We start from the raw sequence: 26,312 nt of genomic DNA on the forward strand, positions 1-26,312 counted from the left end.
GCTTTGTACTGTAAGAGTTGAATGAATGAGATTTCAGTCAAGTTAAACCCATAGTGCCTCGACTGGGCAGCATTCAAAGCAATCCCTGATGTTACTGATGTTGCCAGGATAGAAATGATAGATTACCAACAGAGCTTTGCCATTGAAGTATGCCTGACATGCGAGTCTGCTTTGCAATTTCTGGACCAATTTGAATGAATGTAAAATGTGAATGTATTATTATTATTTTCTTTAAATGCATGTACACCAGGAGTCTTTAACACCTCCTACAGCATATGAAGCTTAGTGAAGCAAAGGTCCTCTTTTTTTAAAATGTTCTTTTATCAGTTTGTATAGTTACTTAACCAGGTCATCCTTGAAAGGAGATGAGTAATCTCAATTTAGTTTTTCACCTGGATTTTATCAAACTGAGTTGCCTGATGAAGTCCATTGTAAAACATTTCTGACTGAGGCCGGCCTGTCTTTCTACGTGCTGGAGCTCAGATTGCACTGTGCAAAGTTGTATACTTTAGTAGTCTGCATGTAAGCATGGTGGATTTTGTCAGTAAAGGTACAGTAATAAATGTTATGTTTGTGTATCATAAGAAAAGCATACTCCCTTTTTAAGGTGTTTTAAGATAATTGGTAAAGAAAAAAAAACAAATGGTTACTCAAGAGCATCGAGAAGGTGTGGTTGTGTTTGAAATTGTTATTTTAAGGTAAATTATAAATGAACCACGTGATCACATGCATGTGCAGTCGTCTGTTTTCACGTACTGAAACAAAGGTTAACATGAGTTTTTTTTTAGGGATGTTCACATATCCTTTTACGCCAGTGTAATTTGCAATGTTTTGTTTTCAGAAATAAACACCTGAAATTAAATTCCTGAATTGATGATTTCTAATTCCGTGTGTGTTTTTCTCCTCTCAGAGTAGTGTGCTGATGGAGTAAGTCTTTGTAAATGTTTTCTTTTGACTCTTGTTAAGGCCCTGTATTTTTTGATTGAGTCTAGCGAAATAGCAAACACAGCAGGAGCATTGCACCAACTGAATGGTTCCCATGTAAAGCATTTAGAGATTATTTCGGGATACTGGGTTATATAGTACATGAGCAGAGGCGTCTATTTTTCTGTCACCCAGTCTTTGCTTTTGTCTTGATAAACATTCAACCAAATATGATACTTGATTATGTGATTCTTTAGCACATGCTCTTGAGGGGTTGCATTGGCTCCATATTCTAATTATTTAAATCTTCAGAACCTCTCTCACAAATACAGTACTGTGTATGGACATTTGATATCCACCTTACTGCGAATTGTAAGTGACGTGTTTTTTTTGTTTTTTTTTTTAATGAAGGCTGGCTGCATCTTGGGAAATTAGATATAGTCAACTGACACTTCTTTCCCCTGAATAGTTATGCGCTTTGCTGTTTATGAGATTTCAGTTTATTTTTCTTTCACTGCATATTCAGACTTTGTTTCTTTTTTGGTTCTTTTTGCACCAGTGCAAAGTTGAACGCAATTGTTCCGCAATGAGAAAAAACTTAATTTTTTAAAAACTATCAAAAGTTATTGAACCAACACAAAATCACTTTGTGCACACACTGTACCAGAAACTTAAAGTTGCAAGTTGCTTCTTGCTGGTTGTATAAAATGAACGTTGTTGAGAGACATACCCCTTGGCAGCAACGCCTTCATCAGTGGAGAAATCCAGTGATGTGTACTTAAGATAAAATCTGCACTTTTAACTTTTGAAACATTTTACCCTTTTCTGACATCCTCTTTGATTTTTCAAACTAGAAATAGGATCTAAAATAGTTGGTTTGCTTAAGATCACTTTTTAAAACTATATATACTCTAGGGTACACCATAAAAGCAAACAAGAATTTGCAATTTTAGATTAAATGATTTAGATGCTAAAATACCATCATTACATCTATTGTATTAGCTGGCAGTACAAGAACAGAGATATATTTCCTCCAGTGGCCTGTAGTGTAACGGTCCTGTTTTACATTCTGTTTCCAAATGTGACGGAAGAGAAATTAGGGTACCGTGTACCCAAAAGACTTATGTGGATATAAAGTGTCCTTTTACCATTTGCGAAACATTGCTAAAATTAGGTAATTTCTCTCTTTGTCTGATGCTGAGAAACTAATTCCTGCTTTTGTGTCACATATATACCACCTTGTGATTTTAAGATCAGCTGATGCAGGCCTTCTGTGTCTCCCACAAGTGGGCACACAAAGGAAGGGAGAGAGCACTTTCAGTCCCTGTGCTCCCAGACTGTGGAATGCACTGCCACCTCATTGACTAACTCAAAATTGAAAACTTACTTTTCTAAATTAGCTTTTTTTATAATGAATAAGCTGTTTATGTCTGTACAAATGTTTTAGATTTAGATTTTTTTCTTCTGTTTTTTTTTTTATATTATCTCTTTTAAACTGAATTCTAAACTCTGTTTTTCTTTAATTTCTATACACATGAATTGTATTTTGATTTTCTTCAGTTCTCCTGAACAGCGCTTTGATATACTTTTTGTATGAAAGGCGCTATATAAATTAAGTATTGATTGATTGATTGATAATGTGCCTGTCCATGCAAACCAACATACCTGTTACTGTACACCTTTACATACAGTGGATGTAGGTTATATAGGATCTACTTTTTATGATACTGATACCTCGAAGTTTTGTATTTACAATCACTGTATGGTGGTGTTTTTTTGTTACGAACATATTTCTCTAATATACATTAATGATATATACAAATATGCTTTCTATTACTGTAGATCTACTAGAATATCCCATGCAATGTGGGAAAAAAATTGAGCTGTGGTGCTACACCCATAGCTCCCAGTTCTGCAATTCTGTAATGGCACATAGAGGATGTGATCTCTTCAGACCAGTTTAAATTCAATTGCCCTAGAGGGTTAAGGGATAGCTCATTGCTGGGCTATTTGCTCTGACCAGCAACATTCCCACAGCTTAATAAAGACCTGAGAGCTTTTCTTTTGGTACTTAGCTTGTTGTGGCTTTAAGGCTTTGAGCCACGGCTAATTGTTTTCATCAGGGTATTAATTATGATTTGCAAAGCTGTAAACAGCTAGAGTCAAGAATGTGCAGGTTTGCAGGTATTAATTTGCATTGTTCAGCCTTACTCCAGAACTACAGTACCCTCATTGTTATTGCAAAGTACGGTACTGTAATTTAACAAACAAATGGGTCTAATTGCTGTTTGGTTTACTGGTTAATAAACTGATCTGCAGTGTAGTGTGTGTGTGTTTTTTTAGTAAATCAGAGGGCTGGGAGTGTGAATTCCTGGCCAGGTCTTGATGAAGTGTGAATGGAATCCGCACACTCCAGATTAATTTACTTGAATAAACTGTCTGCTGGCCAGGAGAGAACTTTGCCACTTAGGAAATGCAATTACTGTACTACTAACATTTTAGCAGTGTGGTATTTAGTAGTGTGCCTAGCCAGGTTTAAAGTTGAAATCTTAATCTGAGTTTTTATTTCAAACAAATACATTGCCAAACACAAACAAATAAAAAATAAATGAGATTCATCTCTCACCAGTCACACTGTTGGCCACAAGTGAACTCATGTTCATTACACAGTCTCGTTTATACCTGTTTGAACAGACTCACATACTGTGCAATATGTAACTACCAAAAAACTGAAAAAACACGTCTTACTTATTCCTCATATTTCAGGGTCTCTTGTGGGATAATTCCAGCAACAATTTGCAGTCTTGACCATTATGATTTTAGTTTTTTAATAAATCATGGATAAAATAGTGGGCTTATTTTTAAGAACTTGTTGTTTAAAATTAAGTTGCTAACTTTAATGAACATTTGACGCTAAATATTTATTACAGGGTACAATTTATTACAGTGTACTGTGTTAATGTTCCATGGTTTGTAAACCTTAGAAAACTAATGAGAAACAACAGAGCGGGTTATTTGAAGGATGAGAAAGTCCACCAGCAGTAAGTATGTTCATGCTAGTTTTGTAGCATTTGTGGTGTGATTTCCTTTCACAGAAGATCGTGTAAACTATTCCCCTAGAGTAAAAATCTTGGATAAACAGGGACCGTAGGTTCTATTCCATGCATTAGAAGCTATGGAGCAGAACGTGTTGAGCCAATAGCCTTCACATTTGGAACTTTGACATTGTTCTGGATTTTGTGACCTTACAGTGTTACTACTGTTCTCAAGGATAAGCTGGGAGCTTAAGCAGGAGGAGAGGCCCTGAACGTGGAAACATTCAAAGCCCTCCAGGCAGGAATATGTTAACTCTTGTTTTGCCAATATGTGTTTCTTCTACCTGCTGTAACACAGGAAAGTAATTCTTGTTGTTTGGGTTGGGAAGTTTCATGTGAGTTCAGATTTTTTGCACATGTTTTCCCACCATTTACAAACAGTAAATTGTCATTTTGAAGGCTTGTTTGGACATAACAGTGGCAGTGATATCTGTTTTGTGAAGACAACTCAAATCGAATCTGGCAAGCAAACAAGAAACAATTACAAAGAATATTATTTTGTTCAATTTCCTAACATTTTATAAATGCTGTGTCATTACACTAATAAAATGTATTCTGAAATTGTATTGAAGTCAATGTGGATATAATAACACTTGGATAATATCATTATGTTATATCATCCATAACTTCAAAAACACTCAATAAAAATTGTTAAAGTGATGTATTACACTGATGAAGGCACTGGTACATTTGTCTGATAAAATCTTTTATTTTAAAAATACAGGTTTTATTTTTAATGAAATTATTGCATTTTTAATGATGAAATAATTACCTCTTTACAGCTTGTGTTACAGTATCTATACCTTCTCAGCTAATTGCAGGAATTGTCCCCGTTGTATTCTGCTCTAGCTGGGATGTGAAATCCTCATGGACATCCTTTCTTCCTTTCTTTAAATCCAATCGATTTAAAAAAAAAAAAAAAAATCATTCACTGAGGTCTCAGACTATGCCCTGCTATGTTTTGAAACTCTGATTTGTGATTGTATTCTGATTGTGTAGCATTTGCATTTGTGTCCTTTAAACAACTACTTATTTTATTGTGCGATTTTCAAATAAATGATCATACTATGATAAGACCATATGAACTAGATAATCATTACTTGGTGAAATGTAATGTCAAGGATCTGACGTGTCAACAGATTGAATGTACTAAAGATGGATCAATATTTGAAAGGTCATGACAGCGAGTGTGTTTATTTGTTATGCAGTCGCATACAGTAATATCCCAGATTGTGTTACACATACAGTTAAGAAATGGAGAAAGTCCCAGAAGGCGATAGTATGCGCAATGAATCAAACCCTGAAAGATGCACAGTAATGAGCAGTGTCAACCTGAACACTGCACAAGGAGTGGAGTAGGATGGATTTTCATTACTTTACTATCTTTATACTGTGGCTTATTTGCTTTGGAAATGTTGTGGGAGAAATAGAAATTCCTAGGGGTGGCAGGCTATAGTATGCTCCACTAACACTAACAGTCTGCGTTTTGCTGGTCCAATTTAAAGATGTGTGCACAATTAGCTTGTTTACATATTTTATTAAAACAAAAAAAATAGGAACAGATGGAAAATTACAAGTTTAGCCAAGCTTTCAGTTATCTTGTCATTGTTTCTTAGAGCCATGATTTGCCATTCATGCCGAGTGATGAGCTTCAAGGACTAATACACCACTCACCATCTGGCTTTTCAAATTAAAATCTAAAAAAAAACAGAATACATTTTCACTTGGCTTGGGGTTTATTGAATTTATCTGAGTTGTCAGGTCTAAATACAGCTGACGTTTTAAATAATTAAAATATACAAAAATACAAATAGATTCCCATGACATTACTAGATATTTCGTAACCTTGTGGTGTGCAAAGAGTCATATTTTAATGATTATGTTAGGCACGTTGTTATTTAAAACCTTCTACCAGCCATTTCAAGTCCACAAGAAAACAGTGTACAAATCCTGAACAAGGTCACTTACAGTAAATTCATTGGTGGCAAGTGATCAACAGATGGAGAAGAGAATGGCTGCAGCAGGTCTGTTGTAAAATACAAAGAGCATTGTTTTTAAAATCTGTGCAAACACATTTATCTACTCCTTTGTATTCCGATTCTAGAGATTGCATTTGTATCTTAAAACAACACCCCACTTTGTTAAATGCAGCACACTGCTATACAATAAAATGCAACTATTGTTTTTTTACATTTCCCTGTTGCAGTAATTGAAAGGATACTAATATGATTAAGGCCTATATTTCCCTTTAGATGCTGTTGAATATCCTATTATATGTGCTTATACTGTACTGTTTCCCTGCTACCTCTGGATACTGTGAATGTTGTATTGTCACGGAAGAACAAGCAGTCGGATCAAAACAAGTTCATATACTGTCTACCAAAAATAAAGGAAATTCTGTATAGGCACAGCAGTGCACTGATAATGAGTCCAGAAAACTACTCCTTTTTGTGATCTAATATTGTTTGTTCTCAGCTGGATTAAAATGAAGTTAAATTAGACCTCTACTGTACGTGGCCTAACGGGAGGTACAGTATAGAGTAACCATAAGCAAATTGGAGTGGATTGAACAAACAAGATGTGATTAAGTACTGTAAACCCATCTCATGACTCCCTTTTGTGGACTGCATGAATACTAGAGTATTATAATCTATCAGCCAGAAATGTTTAAATTACCAAGATGTATTTAATGTAAGCAAGTGTTCAAACATTCCAGCCGTGAGACAATAGGTGTTGTCTGGTTTTGCTAAAACTGTACATACAATTGATAAATATACTGTGAGCTACTGTTCTACCAATGTGGTATATAAGATGGTACTACTGACACAGCAAGGTGTTATTTACTGTATATCCTAGGCAGGGGATTGTGTTATCTTACCTTGTTTTACTTGTTCTAAAACAAAAGCAATGCATAATATAATATAGCAAAATCAGTATTGCAAAAAGAACTGAAAACATGTCATTTGCAATCAGATTCTGAGGTTTTTTTTATAGTTCTGTCTTTGCCAAGGCATTTTGAGAGCAGCTGCAACTGAAAAACATTGTCTGATATTCTTAACAAAGATGTTCGTGAATATGCTAATATCATGCTGGGGTAGTCACTCTATGACAGCTTCCTTCCTGTTGAAAATTGAAAAAAAAATAATAATTAAAAATCCACTTGCAACCTTGCCACCTATCAACAGCCTAGACTGTCTTACCACGATATCATTCAGATCACAATGTCATCTGCATACAGCAAGTGTTCCCTTGTATTCTGTGATACAGTTTGTTACTTTTGCTGGCCAGAATACAACTGTGTAAATATTGGTGTCATACATTGTAAGACACCAAGAAAGTCCAATTGAGTGTTTTAGTACCAGCTACTTTAGTCAAATGTACTCCAGTACCAGGTATTGAGGTAAATAGTCAGAACTTGGGTTTGGATTGCCAATTGCTGCCGTAATCCCTCGCATTAATCTCTGTGGTAGGAAAGAATCTCTGTTGAGGAGAGCACTCAAAAACCCTAATGCACACTCTATTAACTTCCCCTATAAAGCTGTGCTTTACAAACAGCAACTACTGTATACTAATGCAGTCCTCTTTTATAGACTCTGCAAAGTTTTATTATTTTCAGATTAGTACTCCACACGCTGACTGAGGAAAGAGTTAATGAACAAAATAAATCATGAAAGTAATAAGGTCTTCTGACAGAGTTATTAGTTATACAGTACCGCAACCTTCCAGAGAGAGTTTTTGGGTAGATGCTATGACTTTTCAAAAACGTCCTAACGTTAGTGCTGGCTAGACAAGTCTGTCAGCATAGCTAGTAACTATGACCTTCCTTTGTCCGTCCCTTTTCCTGTATTGCAAAAGCTGAAAGTACAATTATAATAGAGCAAGCAGCCCCCTCACTCAATCAGAATGTGGTCTGTCTGAAAACCCTTGTTTATCTCAGAGCTCCAGTTATTTGCTTACAGTGCTGGAACTCTCCTTTTGTGTGCATGTCAAGGCTACTTGAATGTATGTGTGTTCGTGGGAAACTTTGACTTCCATTGAGCTGTGTTTTTTATTTTTTTAAACCTCCGCTATATCCGTGCCGAAGCAGCACAGTGCTTTTTCTGTAATTTGTTTGGATAAGCGAAGGTAAAATTCAGTACTGCCCGGAAGCAGAATTCTCTGTATCCCATCAAAATAAATAATGTTTATATTGATATACAACACTGTAGGTCATGTACATCGATATAGCTGACACTTCCGATAACAGACAAACCACATCTTCTAGATTGATGGTTGAAAACCTTACACCAGTGTCCTAGTTAAAAGCAGAATCTGAAAACTAGATGTAAACCTGTTCTGCTAAGAAGTGAGAATATCGTTATGTTTTTCAGAAGGGGAGATAAACAGATCAAATGCCAAGCTGCAGTACACAGAACCGTTCCCACTTCCCCCAGGTCTGTTAATTGAGTTGTTACTCAGCATTTTTGTCAAAACAAATGAGGCTTAATAAAACTAACTTTATACAGTTGTACTGTAGTTCTCCTCAGCTGGGAAGTGAGTGCATTGGCATTAAAATCAGCTTAGATGAGCAGGTTTGGTTTCTGAGACTTTCTCTGTAAATGCTAAAATCCTATAGCGTTTATTATTGCTGATTCAGTGATATTCAGTAAATAATTAGTCTGTGAGTGGCAGATAAGAACTTGGCACTACTTTGAGATCTCTCTGGTTCCTCAAGCACAGTACAGCTGCAAGGTTTAATCCTGAAATTGGAGTCTGTTCTGAGTGGCAGGGTTTAACACTTAAGAGAAAAGCAGCAGTATCTCAACGTGAGACAGTCAGTACAGAAAATGGCAATCTGCTGTAAAAGATAGATAAGTCATAGTATGTATGTATTTATTTATTTATTTATTTATTTATTAATATTTTGAAATGTTTTTTGTACAGGGGGCTGAGAGAACACACTTCCCTTTGAAGTAAAGTTCAATCGTCCGCACATAGTTAATGCATGCACAAGTTGAAAGCAATCATGACATGGATAGGAAAAAGGTCACAGTTTGGTCTGCTGCTGGTGAAGACCACGTCATTTCCCCCCTGTGCGATTTCTTTTGGATAAGGAGGGGTCCTGAGAAAAAGGAAAGGTAATGATGTGTACCCACTGCTGAGAGTTAAAGCACCTGCTGTTGTTTTTCAATGTAATGGTTGTAACCTATTTATTCATTTTCCTATTTATTCATTTTCCTATTTATTCATACACCACCACCTGCTGAAAGAGGTATCGCTGAACAAGCAGCTGCTGCCCTTATAGATGCTTTAAAACAATTAATAATTCAATTTGTATTACACTTTTCAGAGGACGAAGTGCTGTATCACAAGTAAGTGAACTCCTAGGAAGTTGCAAAGACACAGTTTGGAGGATGCTCACAGGAACATCCCACACACAGCTGCAAATTGTAAACTAATTAAAGCAGCTACAGTGATTGATTGTGCTGTATGGATATCCTGGGGAAAAATTTTGAGTCTGCAGTCAAATTGTGCATTTTCTTCCACACCAATATTATGAGGTCTTCTTTTTCTTTTAAAGGACATTAGAAAACAATTGAGTACCATCAGCCAATCAGATTTCAGTAGGGTTCTATCAGATGGAAGATGGCAGCTGGAAATTCCCAGCATCAACTGTGAATCAGGCTGTGTGGTTCAGTGGTTAAAGAAAAGGGCTTGTAACGAGGAGGTCCCCGGTTCAAATCCCACCTCAGCCACTGACTCATTGTGTGACCCTAAGCAAGTCACTTAACCTACTTGTGCTCCGTCTTTCGGGTGAGACGTAATTGTAAGTGACTGTGCAGCTGATGCATTCTGTAAGTCGCCTTGGATAAAGGCGTCTGCTAAATAAACAAATAATAATAATAATCAAACTTAAAATCAATCCGCTCGAGTGCCGGCTCTTTCATGTTTGTTTATTTATTTATTTATTTATTTATTTATTAGCAGACGCCCTTATCCAGGGCGACTTACAATTGTTACAAGATATCACATTATTTGTTGACTTGCCTTATTGAAAGCTGGTGGACAGAAAATACTAAACAAAGACACAATTGGTCAAAATGTATTTTATTATCCAGCAAAACCACTCAATCAATACTTTGTACCAATGAAAGCAACCAGTCCTGTACCGGCAACTGCCGAGTCAGCCAGTCACAGCCTGACAGCTCGACTGGATGCCCTTATCGGTTCAGATCTTTTTATGGAGCACAGCCAGTTCAGACACAGCAATGGACTTGATGTCTGTAGGGGTCCATGTCAGTTAAAGTATTCTGTATTTATAAAATGGGTCTTTTAACTACAGTAGAACCCCGTTAATCCGATCTAATTGGGACCAGAGCCAGTTTGGAAAAATGAAAGTTCGGATCATCAGCAGGACACATTATTAACTGTTTTCAATAGTCTACAATAATAAAAAATCTGAGACTGTAGAGTGTCTCACCTTTATTTTAATATGCAGACAGCTGTGCGATGTTTAAACAGCTGAGCCATGCGAGAAAAGGAGCAAAACATCCACCACGTATTTTAAATTACCACATATGAAAACCTTAGTTTTAGAAAACAATAGCGGTTTTCTAATAATAAAGCTTTTAAAAAGTAACAAACTGGCAACTAAGTATAAAGTACTGTAGTAAAACAGTACTCACATAATGACTGTTTAAAAACCTGACGGTTTGCCTTGTTTTAGAGGAGAGGATCACTTTTTGCACAATCACATAGCCGCTTCTTCATTAACAGTATCGGACTGCTGCTCCAAGTACTGTAAGCAGTGGTTGGGTGGATTTGACATCAGTCCTATCCTGATTGGTCAAAACAGGTTACATGGTAGTGTTTATTATAGCATATCACCATGGGTTGGTACTTGTAGATATCTATATGCCAAAAGACTTTAAAAAAACAAACAAAAAATGATATACAGGAATTTTCACTCCACTTCGCATCATCGCTTGCAATGCTGGGGTGTAGTGATCTTACAGATATTACACCCTGTCCTGCCTTATTGCTTCCGTTCTAGAGCCCTGCCACATTCTATAGAATTTTAAGAAGGAGGATTAATTTCAAAGTAGCTGGGTGCTGTGAGCTGAAATCCCCTGGCTGCTCAAAGCTTATTTAATCATCACAAACAATCAAGGCAGTTGTTCATTATTAATGCCAACAATTTTCGTTTGGCAAGATTTTCTCTAAATATAGGTTGCCTTGGCTTACACTGGGCCAGGACAGTGCGGTACAGAGTCATTGGTTTCAATATCAGAAGACACTTGTGCATTATGGAGCACTGTCAGGAAACTTAATTGTGGCTTTTAGCAGCAGACCAGGAATGGTAAAGGTTGATCGGACTAAAATATCCTTCAGTAACAGAAAAGGGTTGATTAGTTATGAATTTGTTTTTAATGAACTCTTAAGATTAATACTACAATGGGTGTACTATTTGGTGCACATTGTTGCTATAATATAACATGGCTGTCTGGTTATGTATGTTGGACTATAGTGTTTTTTTTTTTTTGTTTTTTTTTTGGCAACAAAACAGTTGAGTGTGGAAGTTATTTTACAGGCTCTCTTATTGTGAAAAACAGAAGCTTAAAGACTGCATTACGGCTAGTGCGTGACCACTGATGCTCCCTGATCTAAATCCTAATACACTGACCTGGTTCTTTTTCCTTCAACGTCCAATCATCATGCATTGTGATGCTGATCAGCCCCTTTTCAGAAGGCCCCCTAATGATGCTACAATGTAAGCGGTTTTAAACCTTTTTGGGACATAAATTAATTCTTGTCATGCCAAATACTGTTTAAGCCTTTTATTATGCGTTTTTCGCATATGAAAAAAAAAAGACATTTTTGGCACAAATATCAAATTCCACTAATAATACATAGTTTGTGTATTGCAACAGGTTGGCAATATTTCTGGAGCAAATTAAGTTTTATGGTTGTGATTCACCAAATATTTTGGTCGCAAATATTTATGGCTTTCAAGTATCAGATTCTTAGTATGTTTGTTTCTTATGGCAGCGTCAGAAGCCAAAATGTTGAAAAAATATATCTATATTATCATTGATTCTGTGCACAAACTGTGCCCAAATATAAAAGATTTAGAAAAATAAGATAGTGCGCCAAAAACTCTGCCAAAAACAGTTGTTCATTCAGTCTTCCGTGTGTTTTATTTACCACACTTTGTGAAGCAGGAGTATTTTTTTTTCATTTTTATCTCTTGCTTTCCACTTGTGAAATTGGAAATTCATCCCTAGAGAAGCAGTGCAGTGATATTCAGTTCAGCTTACTGTCAGTTATTTAAAGCTGCACACAATCCTGCAGTTCAGTTTTAAACCAAAATAAAATTCATTGGTCTCTGTTGACTACATTCTTTTGTAGTTGTGTCCTTTTGTGCAATTTGTTATCCATTAGCACGTATTGTTGACAGTCTAGTGTATTACATTCCCTGTGTAGACACAAGATTAATTTCCCAATTGAAGCTTGCTTGCCACTACACCACATTTCAAACCAAAAAGGCATCAGTACAAGGTTATTTATGACATATATTGGAGGCTGTTTGTGATTTCTAAACTTTGCTGAAGCCTAACATATCAGTGGCTTGCACTCACATCGAGCTGCTTCCATATTTGCATTGATTAGATGAGAAAAGGGGCTGCACTGAGTGACCAAAGAGCGTTCTGTTGTACATTCATCAGGACTGAGGTACTGAAATATAGTGAGTGTAAAACATGAGTGCACTGTTAATGCTGCCATAACTATTAAAACAGCTACGGATAGCATGAGGTGTGTTGTGTTGAAGTTGTTTCAATTACCGTAATAGAAATAAAGTTTGCACAGTATGAATGGCTGCTGGCACAGTAGGTCTTACTGGCCTCTAAGTGTTCATACATTATTGAGTTGACCTAAAATAGAGCTGCAATTGAGAAATCAGACTCTTTAATGGCATGAAAACCAACATCTCTAACACTGTAACCAGGACCAGTGCTGCGCAGCTGTTTAGACATTGCTACAGTACAAACAAAAGGCAGTGGAAATATTTCTAATTCAGTGGTTGGATATTCTTTACAGTTTATCTGAACAGTCCCCACATTGCAACAAAAATCTGCACCTGCAAACATGCTCCTTGGAGATTACCAGACATAAAAAGATGCAAGGGTAGCTTCAGTTAAGATTTTTCCAAAACGTAGAGTCTAATGATTGAGTTAAGGATTGAATTATGTAGGATAGCCTTTTGGCTACGAATACAGTATGTTGTACAGTAGGCCTGTTTATGTTTGTGTAAGAGGGGAAGATGCAGTGGAAGAGTGATATGTTTTAATTTTTTTCTGTGTGTATATCTACATGCTGGAATTAATTATATTGTAGATACAAATGTATTATGCTGTTATTGGTGTACAAGAATAATTCCAAGACCAAAGATCAGCCACAACATTGTGTCAGGTTACAGTAGGGCTGTAAGCCAGAGCTATGTGCCATACTGTAGTCATCTGAGCCTAATTTCAGTAGTGTTACTTACAGTATCAACACATTTTCAGCGAAGCTAGGATTTTTTTTTATATACTATTGAAAATATAGATGTATTATATACTGTAAAATACTGAATTACAGTTAAGACCCCAGTTATCCCTAATCTCAGTGTTTTTAAAGATCCCAGACTTCCATGTGCTTGCTTGGATTGGTGCTGAACATTGAGCTGTATCTTCAGGGTTCCAGCCCCCTCAAGAAGCAAGTACTTTCTTTTATTCGTCAAGGAAGATGACCCCTATACCACAGCAGTGGGTATTCGGAAACACAACGCATTCACAGGTGGGCCCTGTGTGCTACAGTAAGCATGCAGTGCTAGTGAATTGGTCAGCACTGTGTTAGCCAGCACTGATTGACAGCAGCTGGAGTGTGACAGGCTGCATTAGATCAAAATGAGGGGAAAAGAAAAACTGTAAACGGCCAGTAATATTCTGAAGGGACTGAAAAAAACAGGTTGAGCCTGGCAAGCATAATGCATGTGAATGGAACAACTTAGCTGCAGCTTTTTCCATGTGCAGGTCCTGATCAGCATAATTACAACAAAATGAGGCTAAACTGCTGGAAAACACAGAGGCCAATGGAAACTTTAAAAAGAAATAACAACAGAGTACAGCAGGACTTGCACACGGAAGCTAAATCTGTTTTAGCCTTTTTAACTATTTGCAGTAGCCCCAATGCACACTTCAAGCACAGTTAATGAAAATGTAAATGCAGGAAATCCATCTGATCCCTGGGATGTTTGCTATGTTTTAATGAAGTAGTGTAGCGGTGGAGCCCTGTATTACAGCCTGGGTAACTCCGTGAAAGCACACTGGCTCTTGTATTTGTTAAATCAGTGCTGTCAAGCATTCAAGGTTGCCTACAAATACGTTACTTGCCTTAATGTTGTCAACAAATTAAATTAGCTGGCTGACTTTTGAGATCATGTGAAGCCACTGTGCAGTACGGTACAGTGCTCCTCTAATTGGCTTGAAGGCATGATTAATCAACCTTTTATGAATATGCAGCGAGACAGATCTTGTATTATGATAATTGAATGAGACAAGTTACTGAATGAATGTCCGTACAGGGTGTCCTTAAACACTATATTTTAGTTTTACACATAAATACACGGCGACAAGCAAAGCAGCTGGCTAACTTTTTATAGAGAAGAAAATGTACAATTGAAAAACAACTAGGTACTAAGTTGTGCTAAAATTGCTGTACCATGTTTAGTGATCAGTTTTATTTTATTCCTAATATTTTCTGTTAATTTATGATCACATGCATGATATGGTCACCACAGTAACTATGCTTCACCTTAGCAGATCCTCAGTGTGGTCTATTTAAGACAGTATAGTAAGGTTACAGACGAACTTGGTATTGCATACCCTGTACAGTACCTAGAGTAATTTCTTAAAATTCAAAGGAGCCATAAAGTGAGTCAGCATCCTTGATGCAATTGAGACCTAGATTCTTATTGCCCCTTGTGGCTGATAGGCAGTAAGTACTGTACCTTGTCAAGCCACATGCACCACTGTGATTGATGAAGTAACATTTCTACCAGCATGCTGATTCCTTTTGCACACTGCATGGAGCTTAATCTCTAAGAAATGGTAGGCAATCAGGATAATTCCAGAACACTTGGACAAGCCAGTCTTTCCTTTTTACACAAAAGTAAATGGGTAATGTCTCCAATGGTATGTTGCTCAATACCAGGGGAGAGAATGCTGCAATTCATTGTTGGTATATGAGAACATGGGAGACCTCATTTCTTGCTTATTCAACTTATTTGGGTGTTGTCTTTGAAAGCAGAATGATATCATGTACCATTCACAAGAAATAATCCATCATCATTATTGTTTTTCCCAAAACTCTGCTCCAGTGTTTTACCTTATTTAGTGCTTTGTCTAAAGTATATATATTTTTTAACACTCTCTTTGAAGACCTGCAGGCCATTTGAAGGGTCACATGAGTTTTCCATCACTTATCATGTTCTATTTAAAAATACATTCAGTAAAAACATTGCAGACCACCACAGGCAGAGAGCCCTGGAGCCTTGCAGACTATTTATAGGAGATTCCACTCTGGAAAAAAAATGGAAAATGTCATTCCTTAAATAAGCTGGGAATGGTGGAAAAGTGCGACTTGTCTCAGAAGAGTTTATGAGAATTTCTCAAGTACCTTGTGATGGGTCTCAGCAGCAGATGAGAACAGCTTGGGTTCAAACTGGGACTTGGACTGAATTTAGGAGTTGGTAGATTTCACACTTACTGTGTCCATCAAGCCTTTTTAATAATTTAGGATACTCTCTTGCCAGTGCAATACTGGTTAGCAGTCCGATACAGTGATTGACCACAGGAGCAGTTTTGAGACCAGTCAAAAGTATATTATCTGGCACTGTAGGCACTGCAATGTCTTCTGTGGGTCCCAGTAACCAGCATTAATACATTTTTGCATCATTTGGCAAATGCAGCTGATTTTATATGACTTGCAGAGCCAACACCAGCACTGCTCTGTAATGCTGGCCCTGCAGACCAGAGCAGCTGAGGCACATTTGCACATTGCTGTAAGGCACAACTCCAACTAATGAAGTCTGTTGCTGAGAGTGTTAATATAGTTTTTATTGGAGCTGTGCAGCGCAGTAAGCAAATCTAACTGATTCACAGTATACAAAGCTTAAATCCTTTTGCAAGTGTATTGTAAAGAGATAACTAGAAGCAAACCACACATTTGTTTTCAATCTTTTAGTTTAATTTAATGCCAGTGCATTGTGTGTATTTTTACTTTTCGTGTTAAGGACCAGTTTCTCCCCCACATTCTATCTCGTTTCAGGACAATGCTCCCCAGCCTAAGAGCAACATCTGCTGGGAGCAATGCGTGAAAGCCTCCATCCTCACTGCTGTCTTTCAGTGCTGCTCCTGGATCAGTAGTGGAATTTTCTGTCGTGATCATTTTAAACTGAATTAAGACAACTTTAGAAAGGGGGGGAAAAAATATGAAAAATCTGCACTAATGACAACATTTCTCGTGTACGTTCCAGAAAGGCTGATTTTTTCAAAGCAGGCACAGTACCGCTGGCCTTCACTGCTTCTATTCCAAGCTCCTTTTGACCTCCAGATTGCTTGGTCCTGCGCTCGAGGTGGAAGACACTGGCTTCTGTTCCCAGGACTGCTGTCTCTCAGACTCCAGTGCACAGGGCTGTCGGTGGGTCACTGGGCTCTCAGACGCTAGAGCAGATCATTTCCACTCCATCTGAAAGAAAGAGGAATGTAATAATAGTAGCAGCTGAGCTATTATTAAACACTGCGTGTTTTTGTTTGAAATATTTTTGGTATCGAAGGACATGAGTCTGGTTTTTTCTGACATCCAATTTGTGGGAAAATGGAAAGTATGTAGACAGTGTTATAAAGAGGAGTTAAAGCATTTAATTTAAAAGCAATACCAACAGTTCACCCTAGTTATCCTTGGTTAATCTTTAATTGATGAAAAAAATGACACTTTTACATTGTTTCTTACATGAACAGTACTGGACAATAAATTCAGTGATTCTCCATTAGAGTTACACACATGCCACTCAAAAAAGCTGTGTGATTACTTAGGCTTTTCATGCCATGCTCTCAGACTTAAAGATGTACTGTAACTGAGACATGTGTCAAATCTGCTCTGCTTGAATAAGAATTCATCCCATGTTTAAAACAGTAGTGGAACAATGATTCAATGCAAGGAGCTAAGTTGATCCACAACCAGCCCTGTTTCTAACTCCAGTTTTGTAAGATCCAGGTTAAAGTGTCCCAACTCAATGCGTTCCACTGCATGATGCGTACTGGCTTCATACCAGGGCTTATGACCTTAAGCTCCCTGCTAGGTAACAGTGGGTGATTATCCTGCCATCTGGAGCCTTACCACCTGTGCCAGCATTCACTGCTTACTACAAAGAGAGCTGAGTGTCAGGAGACAGGCTGGCCACAGCTGAAGGAAATATTCTATGAGTGGAGAGGATTGAACCTGCAAGTTCTCTTTCTGTTTTGTAAAGTGCCCTGCTGTACAGTATATGGACTGACAGCACTATTTCCACAATGTGGTGCAATGCCTCTTAGCTGGATAGAAACAATTAGATGTTTGTTGCAAACCAAAAGTTAAAAAAATAAAAAACATTATTTCAGCTGTAAAGCAAAAGCACAGTTGTTCAAGGGTAAAAAACCTTCAATTGGGTGTGATTAAGTCTTGCTCCTGCCAGGGACTTTGCGTAGATTACAGCATGGTGAAGGTACTCTACATGCTTAGTGACCTGCCCCACAAATCACACGGCAGTTGTGATCTAAACGACCACCCCTTCTATGTTATTTATTACAGTACTTCCAAACCTACTTTACCTGTAACTTGAGCCTAACGTACCTTTGCTGTCCTCATTCTCTGACAACGCACTCACTGTAGACTGAGAGAACAATTTGAGCTTTAATGTTTGAGCAAAGACATCCATTGCAGTGTGTTAATGGCAGTAAAGCAAACAGCATAGTGATCCAGTATGCTGTGGAGTAGTGTTGGGACGATACTGGGATTTTTAACCGTGATAACCAATTAAATACGGTATTATAAAAAATGTATGTGTCGTTGAACATTTTTATTGCAATATTATCGAATGTTCAATACGCCCCAACTCTACTGTGGAGTGCACTGCAGGTGGGTCATTCTGCAATAGTAGCACACCAGCTATGATTAGAGAGCTGTGTCCTGTTTTCTCTTCGTTCTCCGAGGTGTCGATGCAGCCACAGCAAAACAAAGTGCAGTTAGTAAGAAAGGAGGTAAAAGAGTGAAAAAAGAAAGCAGGAGAGAGACTGGCACGAGCATCCACCTGGCTGGTTGTTCCTGCATGGTATACTGTAGCATACGGCCGCACAATCACTGATTTACTTTTAAGATTTTATTTTAGTGAGCAGCTATTAATGCTCATGGGAACACTTTACCTCTGAACAGCCCTGCAGACTTACTGACGTGCCCCACACTGGCAGAATTACTGGAACACTTACTGTAATTATTGAAGCAAACACAAAATACATTAACTTTGAACTTTTTACCCAGACCACAACAAAGTGCTGCGAGTACAGGAGTGCATAATGAAGGCTGCAGGGACTGACGTACCTCTGCTCCACCCACATGATCACTGTGCCAACACTTCTTCAAATCGGGGGGCATTTTTCCAGGGGGTGATTTACTGGGTGCGAAATATATATTTTTTGCCTATCAATAAACTACAGTAGATAATGGGGTCTATTCAGTTGTCTAAACCGTGGGCAAATCTAGATACCAACACCGTTTAAAGAATATACGTACAAAGTTCAAACATCTTAACAGTTGTTTTTCCACTAGCATTGCTTTAGTTTTAAGTAGAAGATTGCTGGTTACTTGGAATGCCTTTGTAGGTATTACTGACATCAAAGCTCATTATTGTGTTGTTCTTTACAGTTACATTTCTATATGTATTTTTTTAAGTATGAATGTTGTGATTGTTGTGTGTTTTTTTTTTTTTTTTTGCTGCAAAACTGAGAAACTTGTGTCTTCAGCTGTTAATATGGGGTTCCTACGTGTGCATGACTGAATCTTGAGTACATGACTTGCTGACGTTGAGTATCTAGCTTGGCAGTGTGGTTTTGGGGACTAGGCTTGGTGTAAGTCCTTACAGATAAGATCCGGAGAGTCCAGGGGGGTTGGTATTTAAACTATGCCTATCTGCATTTAAACGGGTAGCTCCAAGACAATCAGATTACGCAGCCGTTACTTTGGTGAGAATAGCACCCAAGTGGAATGGAAACTTCATTTCCAGTCTAATATTAGCCCCTGTTCTGGAAAATTCCTTTTAAATGATCACAAGCTGAGAATAGGAAAATAATTTGTTTGAACATTTTGACAGACAACATTCACAAGGAGGGCTTAAATTGATTACTGTGGGTCCTGGGAAAGCAGATGGGGAAACTTCTGGGATTTCTGATTTCTGAAGAACATTTCTTTTTTGAGCGCACGTTTTCACTTTTCATCAATTTGTACTATGGATAGCAGTTACTCTATATGGAATATAGTAATATAACAACGTTTAAAATAAGAGAATGTATTGCATCTGCATCTGATTCAGACTGCTTTCATACAGTGTTACCTGTATTACTACAGGGTAATGTGGTTTAGAAAACCACTCTGCCTAAATAAGTGTCCTTTACTCTGGTGTTAGTACAGGAACATTGCTGCAGATGTGAGTAAATGTGTTCTTGCCCATTTTAAAATAAGATCCCTTAACCCAAACCCAAATACTAGGGCTCTGTATTCATTTTCCGGGTTCTATGGCATGTATATTGCATATATGGAATCCTCCAACCTCACTGCCTAATAGTGACACCTGCTGGATGAGGCAGGTCTGAAGACTGCATGAGTATTTTAAACCCATTAAAAATGGATTTATGTGTATTAGCATAGGGTTACTGCATTTCAAAATAAAGGTATAAATTGCAAAAAACTATAACTGCTGTCATGTTATGTGCTTATTCACCTAGTGGAACCTCAACCCACATCATTAGGGGTCCAGGCAGATTGATTTACAGTAGAATGGCGAATCACTTTTGTCCAGTAAACCATCAAGCGAGTTTTCCGCTGCTATGGAAAGATAACTCCTGCTTCTCTCCCTGTCCTGTTTTTTTCTCAGGTAAATCCCACTTGGCAATTGTCCAGCGTGTGAATAACGAGGGGGAAGGAGACCCTTTCTATGAGGTACTGGGGATCGTCACCTTAGAGGATGTTATAGAAGAAATCATCAAGTCCGAAATCCTGGATGAAACAGACTTGTATAGTAGGTACCAATACCAAGCAGGCTTATTGTTGTGGAAGGGGATACTCCTTTGCACTAACGCTGTAGACTCGCCACCATGACTGGGTGAATTTGAGAACAATACCTCCCAATCTGCACATTGTTTAAAGACTTGTATTACTCCTAAACGTTATAAGCTTATAGATACCAACCTTCAGAAGCGTGGCCCTTTTAAAGATGTGTGCAAATGATATACCTTTGTGCTTGTCAAAAAGGAGGAGGGATATTCACGTCAGTCCGTGGACAGATTTCCCTCAGGAATATATCTACAGAATCCCATCCTAACCTTCATTATACTCTGGCCTCATCAGAGAGATATGTGTTAGGTGCTGGCCACAACAAACAGGATGTAGCATCAGAAATATTCCGCATCTGTAACCCACTTGGTTCCTCACCATTAACACATGATTGGAATTATAACTAAGATTGTGATCATTAACCATGTCAAAGCCCAAGATCTGAACTGTGATTTCTGACGCTTTAAAAAGCAGAAACTCTCATTTCACAATAATACTGTTTTCTTTATATGTTATTATATGTAGAAGGTATAAAAAAAAATATATCCTTGTAAACCGCATGTTCATATGTAGATATGTGCAAAGAAATCACTGCGGAAGCAGTTGATTTATATAGATTTGATTAATTTTTTTTTGTATTTCTGCTACACCTGCAGCTGACAACAGAACGAAAAAGAAAGTCACCCATCGGGAAAGGAAGCAGGATTTCTCAGCTTTCAAGCCGACAGACAATGAAATGAAGGTTAAAATATCACCCCAGCTTCTGCTGGCAATGCACCGTTTCCTAGCAACAGGCAAGTTCGGCTTATCACAGCTTGAAGTCTCCCACTCTGCTCTCTATGGCTGGGGGTAGGGCTTCTACAAGAGGGGCGCTGGGGTTTGGAAATGGGCCTGCGCCGGAAGTTCCCTGCTCACCTGATTTCAGAGAAATACGCTGATGTCTCTATGCAAAAAATTGTGTGTTTTAAGCTTGGACTGCATTCCAGTTGTTTGCAATGTTGAGAAGCGTATCTCCTAAAAATGCTTACAGAAATGATTGCTTGGTTCCACAGGGGTATAGATGTGATGCAGTGTGTCAAACTCATGTGTTTGTAACATAGATCAGTTAATCAGATTGTAACTTACCCATCAATCAATCAGTTTGTCAATGTGTCTTAATATTTGTCTTAAATGCAGTAAAAAATATATATTACATTTTAGTCTATTTTAATGATTTAGAGGGATTCTGTGATATTAACCAGTTGCTACACGGAAATAAGCTTGGCTATGATCAGGAATAAACTAATCTTATATATTCGTTACTGTATATCATCATACATTTTTCGTTTTTAATTCCCCTTGTGACTAACTTTGCAAATGAAGCACAATGTATTTAAAGCTGTGTGAAGGAACTCTGTGAATGCTTTTTGGTGTCACTGTAAAGCCGCATTGCATATTTCTCAAGCTCTGTCTCAATGTTATTTTAGCTTGTTTTTTTTCAAATCCTTGTTATTTTGGTAATGTTGATATTTTGCACAGACTAGAACTCGATTCCACAAATGGAAGTACATTTCAAAACGGAAGATGGGAAGGACTTTTTTTTTTTTTTTATCTCATGCATTCTGTGTGTTAACCTGGTGAAATTGTTACAAATGTAACACTGGAAAAGTTCAGAAACAGTAATGAGATGCAGCTAGATCAAGGCTATGTTAATGAAAGTTAGGCAAGCCTCCATACCCCTGTCATCCTGCGTTGCTTACAGTGTGCTTGTGTGGTTCTCTCTGCAGAGGTGGAGCCCTTCAGTCCTGTCCAGATGTCTGAGAAGATCTTGCTACGGCTTCTCAAGCACCCAAACGTCATCCAGGAGCTCAAATACGACGAAAAGAACAAGAAAACTATTGAGCACTACCTCTACCACCGCAACAAGCCTGTGGACTACTTCATTCTCCTCTTACAGGTCAGAGGCAGACGGAGTGTGGGTCAGGTATGGGGTGAGGGCAGCTGTGCTAACTAGACTAACTAGAATCCATTCCATTACTTATAGTGTGACTGCTCCCCCTTTTCATTTCTCTTGAGAATCTTTTGTTTTTTGTTTTTTTTTCCACTCGGGACAAGTGATAACATTGCTAGTGCTAAAAAGAAAATAGATTTTTCAAATCTAATTTAATGTAAAGCTGTTCCGTTTAGAAAATGTTTTTTATTTAAAAAAGGGGAATTGATATTGTGTCTCCTTTTTCAGAGGCCAATGTATATACAGAGTTCAGTTATATTGCATTTATTTCTTAGCTACACAACATGTTTCCCCATAGACAGAAATCGGTACGTTTTCTCTTTTGAATCGTCTGTCATTGGGTTCGTGATACCTTCTTTGTTTTCAGTTAGTTTGATCTTGGTGATGTGTTTTGTAATCTCCAGAGCTGCCCTGAGACGGACAGGACTCTAGAAGCACCAGCAGGGCCCTGCTTCATTATGTTCTGGTCTCTTTGTCTCCTCTGCAGGGGAAGGTAGAGGTGGAGGCAGGGAAGGAAGGCATGAAGTTTGAAGCAGGTGCTTTCTCTTACTATGGAACGATGGCTCTGACAGCTTCCCCAGGTACCATACAGCACTGTTAGTCAGTGTTCTGACACTATGCCTACACACTGCTTAAAGGTATCCAATCTCATTTATGTGTGTAAGGCTAATTCAGAGTCACACTGGATACCTACTGCAATGTATCTTCAGTATTTTTAAGTGCTTTTTTCACAAAGGCCGAGAGATGGATGGATTAAATAGTCTTGTGTATATATAAAATGTCCCTCTAAATAGTTTTTCAATAAATAGGTAATATTTTGTTATACCTATATTACTCATAGGTACTCCTCTTTTTATTCCTTGTGTTGCATCATCAAATTATATAGTATGACAAGCTGATTGTTCTGTCAAATATATAATGATTCCCCTGACCTTAAACAGCTTTTTACCTGTATAATTAAATAGTACAGTTACTATTGGTTGTATGCATAATGGTGGTATGGGAGCTAGTATTTTATCAATGACTCGTTTGTATATACATTTGTGATTGTATTAGCTTATGTTGGTTTTTGTAGTCTTATAGGATTTTAGAGACCCCTAGTGGTGACATTCAGGCAGTGCACTCAAATATTTAAATTGTTGAAAAAGGACACTTTACATTTTAAGGAAATAATAGTTTAGTTTTTTTGTAATGTTTGCAATGTTTCCCCACTTTCACTGAAAACAAATAACAATGCATGTATTATTAAATGCACCTATATACATGTCGTCTTGTTTTCCTTAACGTCTTTAAATATAATTAAGTCTGTTAGCATTTTTTAAAGTGTTATGTGTACCAGACTTCAAATTAAAGCTACCGTCTTTCACCTTCATGAACCTTGAAATAATATTTGAACCAGATGACTCGGGTTCTTAGCCCTTAATAGCAGAACCACTCAAGGTGTGTAATAAAGTCATAGAAAGGTCAGTTGTATGGATGCTGGATGCTCTGGGTGGGTTGTTACCAGGACTGGTAGTTGGGAGGGTATGGTGAAATGAGCTCCTAGGTAGTTGTAGGAGAGGAATCCTCAAATCTCATTGAAAAGTCAGATGTAAGGAAGGATTTTGGGCCATTCGCAGGACTTTTCCCTGGGTCCCTAGATTCCAGTAGAAACAGAAGTTCTGGACCAAGAATTTATAACGGCTTCAATTTTATTAACTAGATATACTGGACAATAAATGTAAGTGAAGGAGACTTCAGTTTTTACCTTGTGACGAATGCTTTTGAATGTATGGCTGCAGTAATCAGGCACAGCTTCATGTTTGAAATCCTATTAAATATCTTATTTCCTGGTTCTACCTCCTCTTGCTTTCACTGCTGGGGGTGACGAGGCGGTTCAGTCTGTCCCGTTTCCTCTGGTCACTGGTTCTCGTGTTTCTTTCTCTCTTTCTCTCCAGTTCCTCTCTCCTTGTCTCGTACATTCGTGGTCAGTAGAGCTGAATCATTAGCAGGATCTCCAGGTACTGTACTTCCCATCCTTCCACTGGTCTGTTGCTTGTCGGTCTGTTATGTAACAGTGCCATCTTTAAACACACTTTAGTTTATTGAACTATTCCGAAATGTTTTGTTCAAACTAAATTAGTATTGCATATATTTGCTTTTTTTTTTAACCAAGTGAAGTTTAGGTAATGCTTACTAAATGTGGAGCATCTTTTTTTTTACATATATATATATATATAGTCACACAGTTTCCTTTTGTATGTTTCCTTTCATTGCCTACAGATTTGTTTTCTAACTGTAACAGGCTTACTGTTTTATCTGACAATAAATCATGAAATATCTTATATGTGTTTTCATCTGATTTCAAATCTGTTGAGACTGGGATGAGTTTCAGTGACAGTCTTCAGTGTCATTAAGATGACCACAGTGACCTCAAAACCAAGTAGTGCATTCCACAGACATGCTTTCCAAAGATTGATTGGTTCCAAGGGTACAGATGTGATGCAGTGTGTCAAACACAAGGCACATCTGTTCTCTATTGACTTTTTATGATTTGAATGGTTTGATTATTCAATTTTTATTTTTTTGCCAAATCGACGACTGATATCGACGTTTATTTTTTTAAAGAATTTACAGTTTTTTTCGATTTGTATTTTTCAATTCAAGCAGAGTCTGGGTGAAATCGATCTTTAGCTTTAAAAAAAAACTGACTGTTTATGCCATTGCGAAACCCCTTTATTATTCACCATGCAACAAATTAATGGTCACCAACATTCTCGTAGAACAATATTCATATTGAAATTACGTTTCGTCAATGCGTATAGATAAAGATCCTACAGAATTAAAAAATTCTCAAATAAACCGCAGCATATAAAGTTTATTACACAGACTTTTTGTAGCATACATTTACTAGTAAAAATATGCACAGAACAAAACAGATAATTGATCTGAACTAAATTGCATTCCAGCTGTGAGCTTCTCCCCTCTCGCAGCTGGACTCAGTTACCAATGTTTCCACGACACCTCCCTCAACTAGCAGCATTGAGAAGAATTGCGTCAAAACACAGAGCATGTATTAAATCATGAGGGAAACCAGCACCAGATTCTTGTTTTTTCCTGCATTTTCACCAAGCAAGCTTCCATTGTACTTTTTTAAGACAGTTTCTGAGCACTGTCCTTTCATATTTTTATGACCTTGTGATTGCATGTGTTCAACCATTGATTCTGCCTGCCTTCACAGTGACTTCTGTTTTGCAGTTTCATACCAGTTTACATACCAGAAGATTTTCTTCATCTCCGTCCCACAGGAGGGTATTCTGCACAATACTCATTTACTGTTTTCCTCTTGCACCACATTTTTAAATCTAACAAGTAACTGTCACCGTTTATATAGTAAACGCTTACCTATTATTATTTATTATTATTTATTTCTTAGCAGACGCCCTTATCCAGGGCGACTTACAATTGTTACAAGATATCACATTATTTTTATATACAATTACCCATGTATACAGTTGTTTTTTTGTTTTTTTTTACCTACACCTTACCCGCTAATTTCAAAGTCGGCGGATTGAATGACAGACACTGTAGCTGGCAAATGAAAGTGCACAGTTGGTGCCGGTCTGATGATTGACAGGCATTTAAACGAATGAGAGCATTCGAGCTCTGCTTCAGGCAATGAGGTCTGTCAGAACAGGGTGAAATGACTGACTGTGAAACCACAGTACTGTACTAACAGACTACTGAGATGATTGACAGCGACCCCTAGCCAATCAGAGCGGAACGGAGACGGGACAGACAGGAAGTATAAAAACTGCACAAACTAAATACATATATATGTTTTTATATGTATTTATATATGTATATATATGTATTCATTTTAGGATATTTTCTATATATTTTTTAAAATACATATATTATGTATAACATATTATCTCTGA

At 37.6% G+C, this 26,312-nt stretch overlaps 1 protein-coding gene across 2 annotated transcripts in view; it reads left to right on the forward strand.

The window, feature by feature from the left end:
• The window catches only part of LOC117418282 (metal transporter CNNM2), a 39,756-nt gene that overhangs the window by 6,317 nt on the left and 7,127 nt on the right, over nucleotides 1-26,312 (forward strand). The window contains exons 2-6 of one of the 2 annotated variants that reach the window (XM_034031175.3): nucleotides 20,224-20,367; nucleotides 21,059-21,196; nucleotides 22,169-22,338; nucleotides 22,880-22,973; nucleotides 24,330-24,392. In XM_034031175.3, the coding sequence (XP_033887066.3) occupies nucleotides 20,224-20,367; nucleotides 21,059-21,196; nucleotides 22,169-22,338; nucleotides 22,880-22,973; nucleotides 24,330-24,392 (609 nt within the window). The remainder of the gene's footprint in view (nucleotides 1-20,223; nucleotides 20,368-21,058; nucleotides 21,197-22,168; nucleotides 22,339-22,879; nucleotides 22,974-24,329; nucleotides 24,393-26,312) is intronic. The other variant, XM_034031176.3, reaches the window with a different exon arrangement.

Source organism: Acipenser ruthenus, chromosome 13 (genome assembly GCF_902713425.1).
Source record: "Acipenser ruthenus chromosome 13, fAciRut3.2 maternal haplotype, whole genome shotgun sequence".
Classification (NCBI taxonomy): Eukaryota; Metazoa; Chordata; class Actinopteri; order Acipenseriformes; family Acipenseridae; genus Acipenser; species Acipenser ruthenus.